The sequence below is a fragment of the Labeo rohita genome, chromosome 8 (genome assembly GCF_022985175.1).
Source record: "Labeo rohita strain BAU-BD-2019 chromosome 8, IGBB_LRoh.1.0, whole genome shotgun sequence".
In the NCBI taxonomy this organism is placed as follows: domain Eukaryota; kingdom Metazoa; phylum Chordata; class Actinopteri; order Cypriniformes; family Cyprinidae; genus Labeo; species Labeo rohita.
The window spans coordinates 23,983,125-23,996,972 of NC_066876.1; the positions used below are offsets into that span (position 1 = coordinate 23,983,125).

General features: G+C 36.6%; 1 protein-coding gene across 7 annotated transcripts in view; it reads left to right on the forward strand.

The window, feature by feature from the left end:
* The window catches only part of sema6bb (sema domain, transmembrane domain (TM), and cytoplasmic domain, (semaphorin) 6Bb), a 159,060-nt gene that overhangs the window by 72,598 nt on the left and 72,614 nt on the right, over positions 1-13,848 (forward strand). For all 7 annotated transcript variants that reach the window (XM_051117239.1, XM_051117242.1, XM_051117243.1 and 4 more), the window contains one exon: positions 13,361-13,484. In XM_051117239.1, coding sequence (XP_050973196.1) covers positions 13,361-13,484 — 124 coding nt within the window. The remainder of the gene's footprint in view (positions 1-13,360; positions 13,485-13,848) is intronic.

A 13,848-nucleotide genomic window follows, 5' to 3' on the forward strand; every position in this document is an offset into this window, starting at 1 on the left:
ACATAAGCACATTTTCCTCCAAATTCATATCAGTGTAATGCGTAAATAATGAAAACCATCATGTCTAGACACAATGGCTGTGTACAGAATTCTTTCAGACTGTATACTAGATTTGATGGATAACTTTTTGACTGTTGAAGAACCAAATTGTGTAGTATGAATACATTCATTGACATGTATGCATTGTCCTTTGGCCTACGGAACAAGTTTCTTGGTACTTCTTGCTTAGCTGGTTTTGTTTTTCGGTTTTCAAAAATGGTGGCTCCTTAGATGCTGTTGCACTATGGGATAGCAAATTGTCCACTGGATGCACACTTCACAAATGCATTAGATCATAAACACTGGCGATCCTGGACTTCAGGGGGCCCTACGCAAAACTGTGTCAGCGCATTTGTCCGTGGTTCACGCCGTCTCGAATCACGCTCACGGAAAGCGCTTGAGAAACAGCTGTCTCTTCCACGGCTCGATAAGCTTTCAACTATTTTTTTTTTTTTTTTTTTTTGTCTCAAGCAAGACAGTGTACGACATTCACGTTACATGATTTGACTGATTTTTACATAGAAAGAGCGACAGCGCACCGCATTAAAAGAAATAAACATTGTCATGTTTCGATAACCGCTGACCCACTTCAAAAACGAAACTAAAAATAAATCTTTGAGAGCAAGGGGGGCCCCTGGTGTTTCAGGGGCCCTATGCAGCTTGTGTATTTTTCATATAGGAAGGATCGGTTCTGATCATAAAGACATTAGCCGCTTTCACACATGCAGTGTTTACTTGGTAAATTACCGTTAAGAAATCATGTGTGAATAGGACCTTTATAAAAATACCGGTAAATTCGTTCCAGCAATTTGCCAGTAAATTACCGGAATGATGCTGTGTGTGAACGTGAAATGAAAATTACTGGTGCATGTAGAACGTGCTGACGAATAAAGTCTGCTTTGGTCCAAATTGGCCAATCCAGCCCGATCTCACAGCAATTTGTACATATTTTACAAGGTGGCTAATTCATAGGAATTTGTATGACCTCATTCGTACAAATTCATACGATTTTAGCTAAAACTTACATATTGTGCAACTTGTAAAATATGTATGAATTTGTACGAATGCCCTACACCTAACCTAATTCGTACGACCTCACTCCGGGGAATTTGCTACCCCGTAAAATATGAATTAGTCGTGAGATCGCATTAGCCAATCGTAGTGTGCTTATGGGGATGACGTTATTATTCTGAGCTGTTTACAAAGCTCTGCTGCTTTTTTAAATTAGTTTTTTTATGTAAATATGCGCTTGATGTATATCTTTAACCACTGCACCTCATCTCGCAGCTGTTTCAAGTGTTATGCTCGAGACCCAGCCTTCTTTTTCATTCATCAGCGCAGCAGCTCTGCAGTTGGATACTATTATGCGCTTCTCGGGTTTAAAAGAGCAAAAAAGCATTCTGTTTGATCATCCCCTTAAGCCGGGCAATCATACTTTGTTTTCAAATTGGAAAGATACTGAAACTAAAGCATTTCTGCTGACATCACAGAATTTACCAGCATTTTGGTTCTGTTGTGTCAATGGTCTCTTACCGTTAAAAAGCCAGAACGCCATTGCCTGTGTACCTTCTGTATTTACCGATAAAGTCATACTAGCAATTTTATGGAAATTTACTGGGATTGCTGTGTGAAAGGGGCTATTGTTTTTTTTTTTTTTTGCTTTAGTTTTTTCCAACAAATAATACAATACAATGTGTATTTAGTGTACTTAGAGTTGCAATTTAAAGGGATAGTTCACCCAAAAATGAGAATTCTGTCATTAATTACTCGCCCTCATGTTGTTTCAAACCCTTAACACCTTCATTCATCTTCGGGAATACAAATAAAAATATTTTTGGTGAAATCCAAGAGCTTTCTGACCCTGCATAGACAGCAACACAACTGACGCACAAAACCCAGGTAGTAAGGACATGGTTAAAATAGTCCATATGACATCAGTGGTTTATCCATATTGTTATGTGTGCAAAGAAAACAAAAATGACTTTATTCAAAGCATTGTGATACTCTCGTGAATGTGTGAAAGACTGACACAAAGAATTTGTTGAATAAAGTCATTATTTTTGTTTTCATTGTGCACAAAAAATTCACATGGACTATTTTAACCATGTTCTTACTACTTTCCTGGGCCTTTAAGGTCTCTGTGCACGGTCAGAAAGCTCTCGGATTTCATCAGAAATATCTTAAGTTGTGTTCTGAAGATGAACAAAGATCGTACAGGTTTGGAATGACATTAGGATGAGTAATTAAACACAGAATTTTCACTTTTGGGTGAACTATCCCTTTAATTTTCTTTATTTAAAATATAATAATCTTTTTTCCCATTTGATTTTAAAGGGAATATGAACCAGATGTTTCCTATTTTAGTGAGCTTTCTCTACATCTAGAGCATGTAATGTATTAGTGTAGTAAAGTTAACGAGAGGCAACAGACAGAAACTTAATTCCCAGAGGAGTGATATTTATAAGATGCTCTGCTGAACCATATGCTATGAGGGGAGGTGTTTATTGTTTTTCTGTGTATTCCTATTCGTATGAGCTCAGTAGTGCCGCTCTACTGCAGCGTGCATCATCCCTAAAGACGTTAATTTTGCATGACGAGCGTGACACACATACACTCATGCACACGTCTGCCTATCTCTCTCTCTCTGTTCTTATTCCTCCTAGTAATCTTCCCCCCCCCTCTCTTTCATCCCCGTTTCTCCTCCTCTTCCGACGCCTTCAAAATAATAATAATAAATAAAAAATAAAACCCTGACAGCTTGTGATGAGCACGATTGAGATATTAGGATTCTGCGGGGTATTTTTGTTAGGTAATTCACAGCCCCGTGGGAGTCTCTGCCAAGTAAAGCTTGTCAACCCGGGAAACTTTGTGATCCTTGCAAGTCCTCTTAGTCATTAGCCTGAACTTTTTCGCCTTATTTACGACTGTGCGGTGGATTATCGCCTCCCTGTTTTTGCTTGGCTTGTTTTTACGGCAGCGGTTATGATGGATGGGATAGCTTTAATCTATCAGCAGTCTTTTTTCCTTCTTTTAACGATGTAGAGTTGTTTCCATTTCGTCCGTTACGTGCCTGATTTACAGCGCATGAAGCCTTCGGCCGGGTGAGGGGTCGACCTCACCACAGTCTGCTGTACTGCTTCTGATGTGTTTATGATGATGTTTGGCCATTAAAAACTCTTTTATCACTGCCCTAGAGGTGAATTAAAACACAGTACTTTTGCCCGGCGACTCCCTAGTTTCAATATCTAGATTAAAATGTTATGAATAGAGTCACAATCCTTTGTAAGATATGTAAGAATGCACGTAAAGAATTTCCAGGTTCTCGAATAAATATATATATATATATATATATATATATAATCAAAACGTAATTTTTGATTAGTGATATGCATTGCCAAGAACTTCATTTGCACAACTTTAAAGGCAATTTACTTTTTTTTTTTTTTGTCCTCAGATACCTGATATTCAAATAGTTGTATCTCAGCCAAGTATTGTTATATCCTATCAAACCATACATCAATGGAAAGCTTATTTATTCAGTTTACATATGCTGTATGAATCTCAATTTCAAAATAATGGACCCTTATGACTGGTTTTGTGGTTCATGCATGGTTACATATAGAAGTTTTTATATATTATTACTTTATATATACATTACATTGTGTGAAAGTGACGGTAAAGTTATGTATAATTTTACAAAAATACAAGATATTTTAAATAAATGTTTTTATTTTATTTTTGACTTGTACCATGGTTTTCGCAAAAATATTAAGCAGCATACCTTTATTCAACATAGTATGGTTGATAATGATGCACCAAATTAGCATATTAGAATGATTTCTGAAGGATCATGTGACGCTAAAGACCAGCTTTGCCATCACAGGAATAAATTGCATTTTAAAATGTATTAAAACAAAAAACAGATCTTTTAAATTGTAATAATATTTCACAATATTACCGTTTTTACTGTGTTTTAATCAAACAAAAGCAGCCTCGGTGAGGGACTTCTTCTTCAAAACTGGCGAAGTATGATTCCGTCGGGGTATTGAGAGATAACCTGGGGTCAACCGCAGCACTATGCTCTATCTTGCATCAAATGCTAGTACTGATTAACCAACAGCCTGCATAAGTGAATAGAGCTCAGATGAAACCTGTGGTTTTAATGGTGAAAGACGATTCCAGCATCTTGGAATGGGGCCTGACCTAGAGAAAAGCCAATTTCCCCAGCTGTTAGCTTAGGCACAGTTTGTTCATTTAGCTCTCATATATTTTCGCCAAAGCTGTTAAGCAGCATCTGTCTACTGTTCTCCCCGTTTCCTGATGTTTGTTTGTGTGTGTGTATGTGTGCAACAGTGCAGCACTAGCCTGATTCATCCCGTTTTTGTAGATTGCTGTATTTGTCTGGGTGTTTTTCATGTCTGCAGTGAGTGAAAAATAGCTCAGGGTGTCTCTGGATGAGAAGACGCTGCTCTGCTGGTTCAACCTGACGCCACACTCCATCAATTCAGAATCAGGATTACTGCTCCATGGGAAAAACGTGTGGAGCCACAGCGTCTCTTTTCCCTGTCAGGAGTTATGGAATGATGCTGTGTATCTTTATAATGCGAGACACAGTCTTTGACGTGAATAGACCATTAAGTAGATCTTTAATTTCATGTTTAAAAAAATCAGGACTCACCGGGCTGCTTTAAACTGCCCTGATGAATGGCTTCGGGGCTTTGACTGGGTCTGGAAAACAACCTATTAAAACGGTTGTGGCAGAACAGGAGAGTGAATTGGAAATCACGCTGTCCAGAAACAGAGGGCAGTAAATACTGAATGGCAGTCCAGACCGTGGCTGCCGGTCTCTGATAGGGTTTTGGCTGGCTTGGCCCATTCCCCCTGGGGTCAGAGACGGAGGTTAACCGTCTCGGGTCACTGGAGCAGTATTTTAGGTTATGTTCAGGAAAAGAATCAGCCGCCTCTTGGCTCCGGAGTCTTCCGCTTTCACTGCTTTGAAAGCATTCCAGGCATTTTTGGCCTCTTTCTACATATTCAACTTTCGTCTTTGAATTCTACATCCAAATTGCTTTCTCCCCACCTTTTTTCCCTCTTTTCCTCTCTCCTGTGCTTTGCCACCTTCTTTTTAAAAGCATAGCTCATCCAAAATAACATTATATTTATTAAAAAGAGATCTTAAAGACTGTAAACACATAAAAATAAGATTCAACTATTTTTGTCCATTCAAGTCAGTGAGGTCCAAAACAAATAAAGTATAAGTACAAATAAACGCTGTTTAAATGTCTTGTTTTGTATTTCACAGAAGAAAGTCAGTCATACAAGTTGGAAATGGCATGATAACTGAATTTTCACCTTTTTAATGAACTACAGTTGATTTTACCAAAATAAGAAGGATCATACAAAATGCATGCTATTTTTTATTTAGTACTGACCTAAATAAGATATTTCACATAAAATTTGTTTACATATAGTCCACAAGAGAAAATACTACTTACATTTATAAAAATGATCCCGTTCAAAAGTTTACATATCAGGGAAACATGCAAGTATATTCTGTAGCCTCTGAAGGGCAGTACTAAATAAAAAAAAAAAAAATGATATTCAGGCAAAATAAGAAAAATGTATGCATCTTTATTCTGTTCAAAAGTTTACACCCCTGGCTCTTAATGCATTGTTTTTCCTTCTGGAGCATCAGTGAGCATTTGAACCTCCTGTAATAGCTGCATATGAGTCCCTCAGTTGTCCTCAGTGTGAAAAGATAGATCTCAAAATTATACAGTCATTGTTGGAAAGGGTTCAAATACACAAAAATGCTGAAAAAACAAAGATTTTCTGGGACCTGAAGGATTTTTCTGAAGAACAGCAAGCAGTTTAATTGTTCAGGACAAACAAGGGATTCATGAACATCTATCTCTAAACAAAAAAAATATATATATAGCTGTGGATTATTCAGGTAACAACACAGTATTAAGAATCAAGTGTGTGCAAACTTTTGAGCAGAGGCATTTTTATAAATTCAACTGTTATTTTCTCCTGTGGACTATATGTCTTTTATTATGTTATTCAGGTCAGTACTAAATAAAAAATAACATGCATTTTTTTTTTATGATCCCTCTTATTTTGGTAAAATAGTTAACATTTTGCAGATTCTGCAGGGTGTATGTAAACTTTTGACCCCTTTCTCTTCTTTTTATAAAGTAATTGGTTATTTTTATTTTAAATCTCATTTTTTATTATGTTAATTTATGCATCTGTTATGATTATTAAAAAAAAAAAAAAATCCATTTTAGCACCATTGTGAAATGTGAACATAAACAAGCCTGCCTTGCCTTTGGAAAAGCAAATTATCACCCAGAAGTTCTTTTCACATCATAAATAATTTGTGATAAACTACTTGCAAAATGATTTATTATTACAGAAAACTATATGTTGAAAACTTATGTTTGCGTAGTGGTGGATCAGCATGGTTTGCATCCAGGAGCTTTTCAGGCAAATTTGGTAACATGAGGTCACAGTGTGGGTTTCGTGAGAGGTCAAGGCCAGGCCGTGAAGCAATTTCCCATAGCAAATGTTCTGTTTCTGCTGCTTGCAACAGAATGTGCTCTCTGTAGGGGCCTTAAGTGAATTGATCCGTTATAGACTATGATATGCTGTAGCTGTTCAAATGTGCCGAGACATTCCTTACCTTCACATTCACAAATTAGAAGCGAATGTGGGATAGTGGTTTAATTTCTCTTCTCTGTGATCATTCGAGGCTGATAATGCATGCGTTAATTCATCCCCTTATTACTGATCACTTCTCTCATTAATGCCATCCTCTACTCTCATTATCAGTTTTTTATCTGGGACACACATAAATGAAGTTTGCTCTCAAACCCTTAGATGATTTATCGTGTTGAAATCCCTCAGGGGTCTGTAATGAAATCAGTGCTTTTCTTCTTTCACCCAGAATACATATCACCCGAACATTTGTGCTTTTTAAAGACAGAGAATAGGGCTGATAATAAGCATATTCAAGCACAAAGCTTCTGAATTTCAACCAGGTTTAACGTCCTTGAAATTCCCAGTATGCGGCTTGACATTAGTATGCTACTTATTCAGCTCATGATCTCCAGCTTGGAGTTGCTACTTCCTTTGTTTTTCTTCTCTGGTCTCAATTGACCAATCATTCCTCAGACTATTGGCAGTAGATCAGAGTTCATTAAGCATCTTACGCTACCAAGCTATTATTGATTAGCTAAGTGATTTGTTATCTTAAGTAACAGCTTCTCAATGGTCGGTCAGAGATACTGCCGTCCCGTCCATACTCGTCTCACGGTATCTTAATGACCTCATTCAGATAATTACCTTCTCAAACGTTAGTAATTACATTGACGGGAAGCTCTGTAGAGGCATGTGAATCCTATTGTTGTTGGCTTTGGTTAAGCCATATTTTAATTAAAAGTGTGAGTGTGTGTGTGTGTGTGTATTTTTTTAGTGTTCAAATCTTTCTTATTACTAAAAGAAACATTTTTAGTGTATGTTTTCTTTCGTAAGAGAGTAAACACTGTGCTGTGGGGTTTTTAAACATTTCTCTGTTTAACTGAGCTCTCTAATATGTCAACTGACAACTGACTTAGTGTGTGTCGGGTCTACCTGTTGGCTAAACAGTGCCATTCTTTCAAGGCCATTTATTTTATAAAATGATTCCTGTAAGTGCAGTCTTCGCTGATGTGTTTTCTGCACTACTCTTCAGCTGTAACACTGCTACTGAATCTACAGCTAAAAATATACAGCACAATTCCTGGATAAAAAGACTCTTACAAGTCGGTTCTGTTAGCAAATCAGACACATGCAGTGTAACCAATCCATATCATTTCTAAATGAATGACTCTCATGAACTGATTCTTTTTAGTCAGCAAATCACATGCAGAATAAGTATTATATCTCATTCCTGTACAAATTGCTTTTATAAGTTGGCTCTTTTTAGTGAATCACAAATCCTTGAACGAATAACTTTTATGGATGAAGGATGACCTTTTAAATGAAATTTCCAAACCATACCAAGACCTCTGTTCATCTTTGGGACACAAATTAAGATATTTTTTAAGAATTGAGAGTGCTTTCTGACCCTGCATAGACAGCAACTCAACTACCATGTTCAGTGCCCAGAAAGGTAGTAAGGACATGATAAAATAGTCCATGTGACATCAGTGGTAATATTATGAAGCTACGAGAATGCTTTTTGTGCACAAGGAAAACAAAAATAACAGCAACAATGTCACATGGACTGTTTTAACAATGTCCTACCTTTCTGGGCCTTGAGCGTCAGTTTTGTTGCTGTCTGTGCAGGGTCAGAAAGCTCTCAGATTTCATCAATAAATGAATATCTTAGTTTGTGTTCTGAGGATGAATGAAGGTCTTACAGGTTTGGAACAACATGAGGGTGAGTAATTAATGACAGAATTTACATTTTTAGCTGAACTATCCCTTTAAGGTGATAAAATTCACAGGCAAAAAAGGTCTGTTGTCTATTTTAAGTAGTGTAGCGACATATATAAAGCTCACACAGAGTTTACTTTCAAACCAAGGTGAGTTCTGTTTGTGGTAAATTATGACTATTTTGAATATTGTACAGCTTACACTGTAACTGTTGTGTTGTAAGGCTCAGGATGCTTATAGTTACTGACTAATTGTTAATTTGATGTATAGATAGCCTTTTTTTTACAAATAAAATATGTTCAAATTAAATTAATGAAGTTATTACATTTTTTTGTTTTGCTATTCATCATGTGTCTATAAAGCTGAGTAAACAACATACACCACCAGTCAAAAGTTTAAGTTTTTTTTTTTTTTTTTTTTTTTTTTGTGGTTGTTTTTTAAAGAAGTCTCTTCTGCTCACCAAAGCCTACATTTATTTGATCCAAAATACAGCAAAAACAGTACTTTTTTTAAAAATATTTTCATTATTTAAAATAACTGTTTTTTGAATATATTAAAATATAGTATTTCAAAGCTGAATTTTTAGCATCATTACTCCAGTCACATGATCCTTTAGAAATAATTCTAATATTCTGATCTGCTGCTCAAAAAATATTTTTTATTATTATTTTTTATGTTGAAAACAGCTGAGTAGATTTTTTTCAGGTTTATCTGATGAATAGAAAGTTCAGAAGAACAGCATTTACTCGAAATAGAAATCTTCTGTAACATTGTAAATGTCTTTATCACTTTTGAGTGATTTAAAGCATCCTTGATGAATAAAAGTATTAATTCCTATAATTTCCCCACCCCTTGAAAAGCAAATCAGCATATTCAAATGATTTCTGAAAGATGATGTGCTGAAGACTGGAGTAATGGTGCGGAAAGTTCAGCTTTGATCGCAGGAATAAATCACATTTTAAAATATATTCAAATATAAAGCAGTTATTTTAAAAAGTAAAAACATTTCACAATATTACTGCTTTTGCTGTATTTTGGATCAAATAAATGCAGGCTTGGTGAGCAGAAGGAAATTCTTTAAAAAATATTACAAATCTTACTGTTCAAAAACTTATGACTTTCTTCCTGAAAAGAATAATTATTGAACTGTTATCATGAGAATTCCCATCCCTGGTGGTAAAATATTGAAAGCATTGAATGTTACCTGAATTGACTCCGCCACAAAACATTTGCCGTAATTAAAAGTGGGATGGTGTATGTTATACCCAAGCTTGTATTTACTTCACCCCCTCTGCATCTGTTTAGCTTTCTGTCCCCTGAAACTCTATAGCTCGGAGTTTCTAATTATGCTAATTAAATGCGTGAGGCCTGGCGCATACTCGTAAATGATTAATTGTAGCAAGACAATAGAATCACTGATACCAACTTATGGCAGAGTCTTCCAGTTTAAGCTATCCTGTTCCGTCTGCCTTCATTCCCCATTTGGCCTCTTTTCATTTTCTCTCTTTTTCTTCTCCTTCATGTAAGCCTATTGTTGGGCATAATTTGCTGCATTGGGTATTGAACTATTAGTGTGTGGGGCGGCCTTGTTCAGACTTCAATAGCAGGAATTCTAGAAATGTCCTGGAAAGATAGTAAGCCCTGATAAAACGTCACAAGTCATTTCACTATAGAAATAGACCCACAATGGATGTAGTTGTGTGTGTACATGTACATGTGTGCGTTTTGGACAGCAAGGCCACGCTTTGACAAATGAGAGCTGGCTGCTTTGCATTGTGTAACTCAATTGGCGCTTAGCCACAGGAAAATGAGAAGGGTTTTTTTTGAATAAAGAAATCCAGGCTGTCGGATTTTAATACGTGTACGTGTCATTTTAACGCCGCGGCGCTGAAAAGCTCAACTGGCGCTGATTTGTTTATGTTTGCACTGTGACTGTAGCTAACAGCATTTCCACTAAAGTTTCAAAGCAAATGTTCTCAGCTTGTTAACACTCAAGCAGAGAGATAGCTGAGTACTACTCATTCTTATATTGAGTTTCATGCTATTGAAACCACTGACCGCTGTGGAAAATATATCAGAAGCACGTGACAACTGCCCTTGTTATTTGCCAGGTTTTCAGACGTTCTTTTGTACAAATACAACAGTTCATTGTACAGTTCATTTAAAAGGTATGAAAAGCATGCTGTGCCTTTTCATAAATTCTGGTTTTCCATTATTGACCCTTATGTTCTGTTCAGAGTGGCTTTCTGTTTTGTTCTGTTATGTTGTTCAATTTTCTTGATCTGTTCCTCTGACTTAATCAAAACATAGCATAAGTGTTATTGAAGTTTTAAAGGGTTCACCCAAAAATAACAATTCTCTCATTATTTGTTTAACCTCATGTCGTTTCAATCCTATATGCATTTCAGAACGCAAACAGATTTATTTTTGAAAGTCAGTGTTGTTTTGGACCCCACGACTTTCTTTGTATGAACAAAACTGTACATTTTTTAAAAATATATTCTCATTGTATTTCACAGAAGAAGGAAAATCAGTTTTGAACAACACAAGGATTTGATGCTATTTTTCATGGAGGAAAATTGAAGCGTGTATTGACTTGGTACACCAATGTTACGTGTGTTTCATTCAAGCTATTGAAATTGTGTTGGTTTCTCTCAACCCAGTTAAGGATACACACAATCATACATGTTTCATCTGTCTATTGAAGTCTCTTTTTCAGACAGTACCATTACGTTACACTATTACAGACAATACTGTTGTGACAGTTCTCTAGAGCTGCTCTGTGCCTCTCTGAAGTGCAGAGGTAATTTTCCACATAGATTGCATTGCACTTTAATTTGAGTGACATTTGTGTTTCCATCACATCTTCTTTCTTTCTGCCATCTTTTTTTCAAGAGGGCAAGAGTTCTGAAAAAATACAATACCTGTCTATTTTCAGCCATTCAATTTAAAAGTTTGTCTCTAGTTGCAGTAACTTTCTCAAGTACATGCATATGCAGCTTCAAATTAGTGACAGTGCCTACAGTAGACAGTACTTTAAGGCATCATAGCTGCCACTTAAAAAAATATATATATTATTTTGGCCGAAATGTAAATTAGCAGTTCTTTCAACAGTAGAGCATGAGGATAGCTATGTAAAAATCCCATTCATAGGGTATTATTATTTGAATGATAACTTTTTAAAGGCAAACCTACCGTATTAAGATATTTCTGATGAAATCCGAGAGCTTTCTGACCCTGCATAGACAGCAATGCAGCTACCACGTTCAAGAAGGTCTGGGTAATATGCCAAAAAATTAAAATCTTGAATTTTTTTATTATTTTTTTTTTTTTATGATTTTTAACTAGTCAAGCTGAAAATGTAACTACAACATGATTCAAGTTACTTTTTCTTTATTAACCCTCTAGTTAAAAAAAATCTATTCCAATTGCACCATACATGAAGTTGTCAACATGATGTGAATGTTAAACAAACCACTTGTTAAATATCTTTGCAGATAAGATGCATGCACTACAAATACATCTTGTACAAGCTTGTCTTATACTTATTGTATGATAAGAAATAATACAAGGTAAAAATGCTTTAAAAATATATTTCAAATGTCAAGATAATTCAAATTCAAAATGACTAAGTATAACACCAGCAGACTATTATTAACTATAAATGTTATGTAAAAAAAGTGAACAGCAGCTTTCAGCCTGTCATCATGATGCAAACATGAAATATCAGATAACGTTTTTTTTTATTCGATTGTGCTGCTTTTCCATTGTTTCTTTCTGTGTAATCATGGATGCGTTTGACTGTTGCACTTGCGTCACCTGCAGCGGCTCACGCATGAAACAGTAAAAATGTGGCGCTCAAGATAAAAGAAGTTCATTCCAATCTTCTTGCATGTTTTTCCTATTCTTGCATGTTTTTCCGATATGCGCGCGTCACATGTGAGCGGTTAATCACGTGCGCCGACATGCAGTTGGATCATTCTTTTCTCTTTACTGTTATTATTGGCATATTGTCAAACTGTCTAATTAGAATATTTAGTAACATTTCTATTTAAAATCGCGATTCCTTGAATTTTAAAGAACTAAATTGTGGCAAAACATAAAATTTGAATTAATCGATAAAATCTGAAAAACCGTCCAGCCCTACTGTACGTTCAAGGCCCAGAAAGATAGTAAGGACATCGATAAAATAGTCCATGTGACATCAGTAGTTCAAACGTAATTTTACGAAGCTATGAGAATACTTTTGTGCGCAAAGACAACAAAAATAAAGACTTTATTCAACAATTTCTTCTCTTCAGTGTCAGCCTTTGATATGCATTCAGGAGAGTACCAAATCAGTTGCTTCAAATCAAAGTTTGTGATGTTTTGATTGACTGAAGTTGGTTGGTTTTGGTTTATGGCTTATAACTCATTCATGAAGACTTTTAAAAATCCATATGGTATATACTTGGTGTGTAGCGCATTTCAGATCTATAATTTCTGTGTTTATTTCAGTTAGGACGCTGCCTGTAGCAGCAGAAAGCAGGACAGCTCTCTAGGTTATTAAACAGAGCTTCCCACTCACATGCGCTCCAGCCCCCTCCCCATTTCTGCCTCTGTGTGAAGCGCTTTTGTTAGACGTCCAGGCAGTTCAGTCCTGGGTGCCGTGTCTTTGATGACAGTTCTGTGACACACCACACCGAGTGGACCGTTAGGGCTGACTAGCACAAATTCTATTGGTGGATGATTTAATTACTGATCTTAATCTCTGGGGTGGTGATAAAGATGCTTAAGAGTCCATCAGAGCCGTTTGAATGTAACCAGACATCAAACATCTGTTTGAATGTAACCAGAAATGTGCATCCCGCTAGATCTTCCGCCACCTCACCTAAATCTTTTCTTCATGTTTCTATCATAGTGCCGGAGCTCCACTACCATGACGACTGTGGTCAAAGCTTTCATCGGGCTCTTCTGGCTCCTGCGGTTGGTGTGTGCGGTCTTCCCTGAGGAACCGGGACCTCTGAACTTTATCCCCACTGAAGGTAACGCTGTCTCCGTTTCACATGCAGCCATCTGGATCAGGGTTGGGCCCCGTCTGTGCTCTCATATTTCACTTTCTAATGCAGAGCAGGCATGTGATTGATCACTCATCAATAATATCGATTCCATGCATCCCAGCCTAAGTCATGCCGGTCTATCTGAGCTGAAAGATGAGAAAAACGAGGGGGTTTATAATGCTCAGGGTAGGAGGATTAAGAGACGGGGAGCTATTGGAAGCTCTAGGGAGAGTGTTATCACATATTGAAAGAGAGGAACAGATAGAGGAGAATAATAAACAGGGGTGTAAAGTACTTGATTAAGTGTACTTCATTACTATGGTTAAATATTATTTTGGGAAACTTTGGA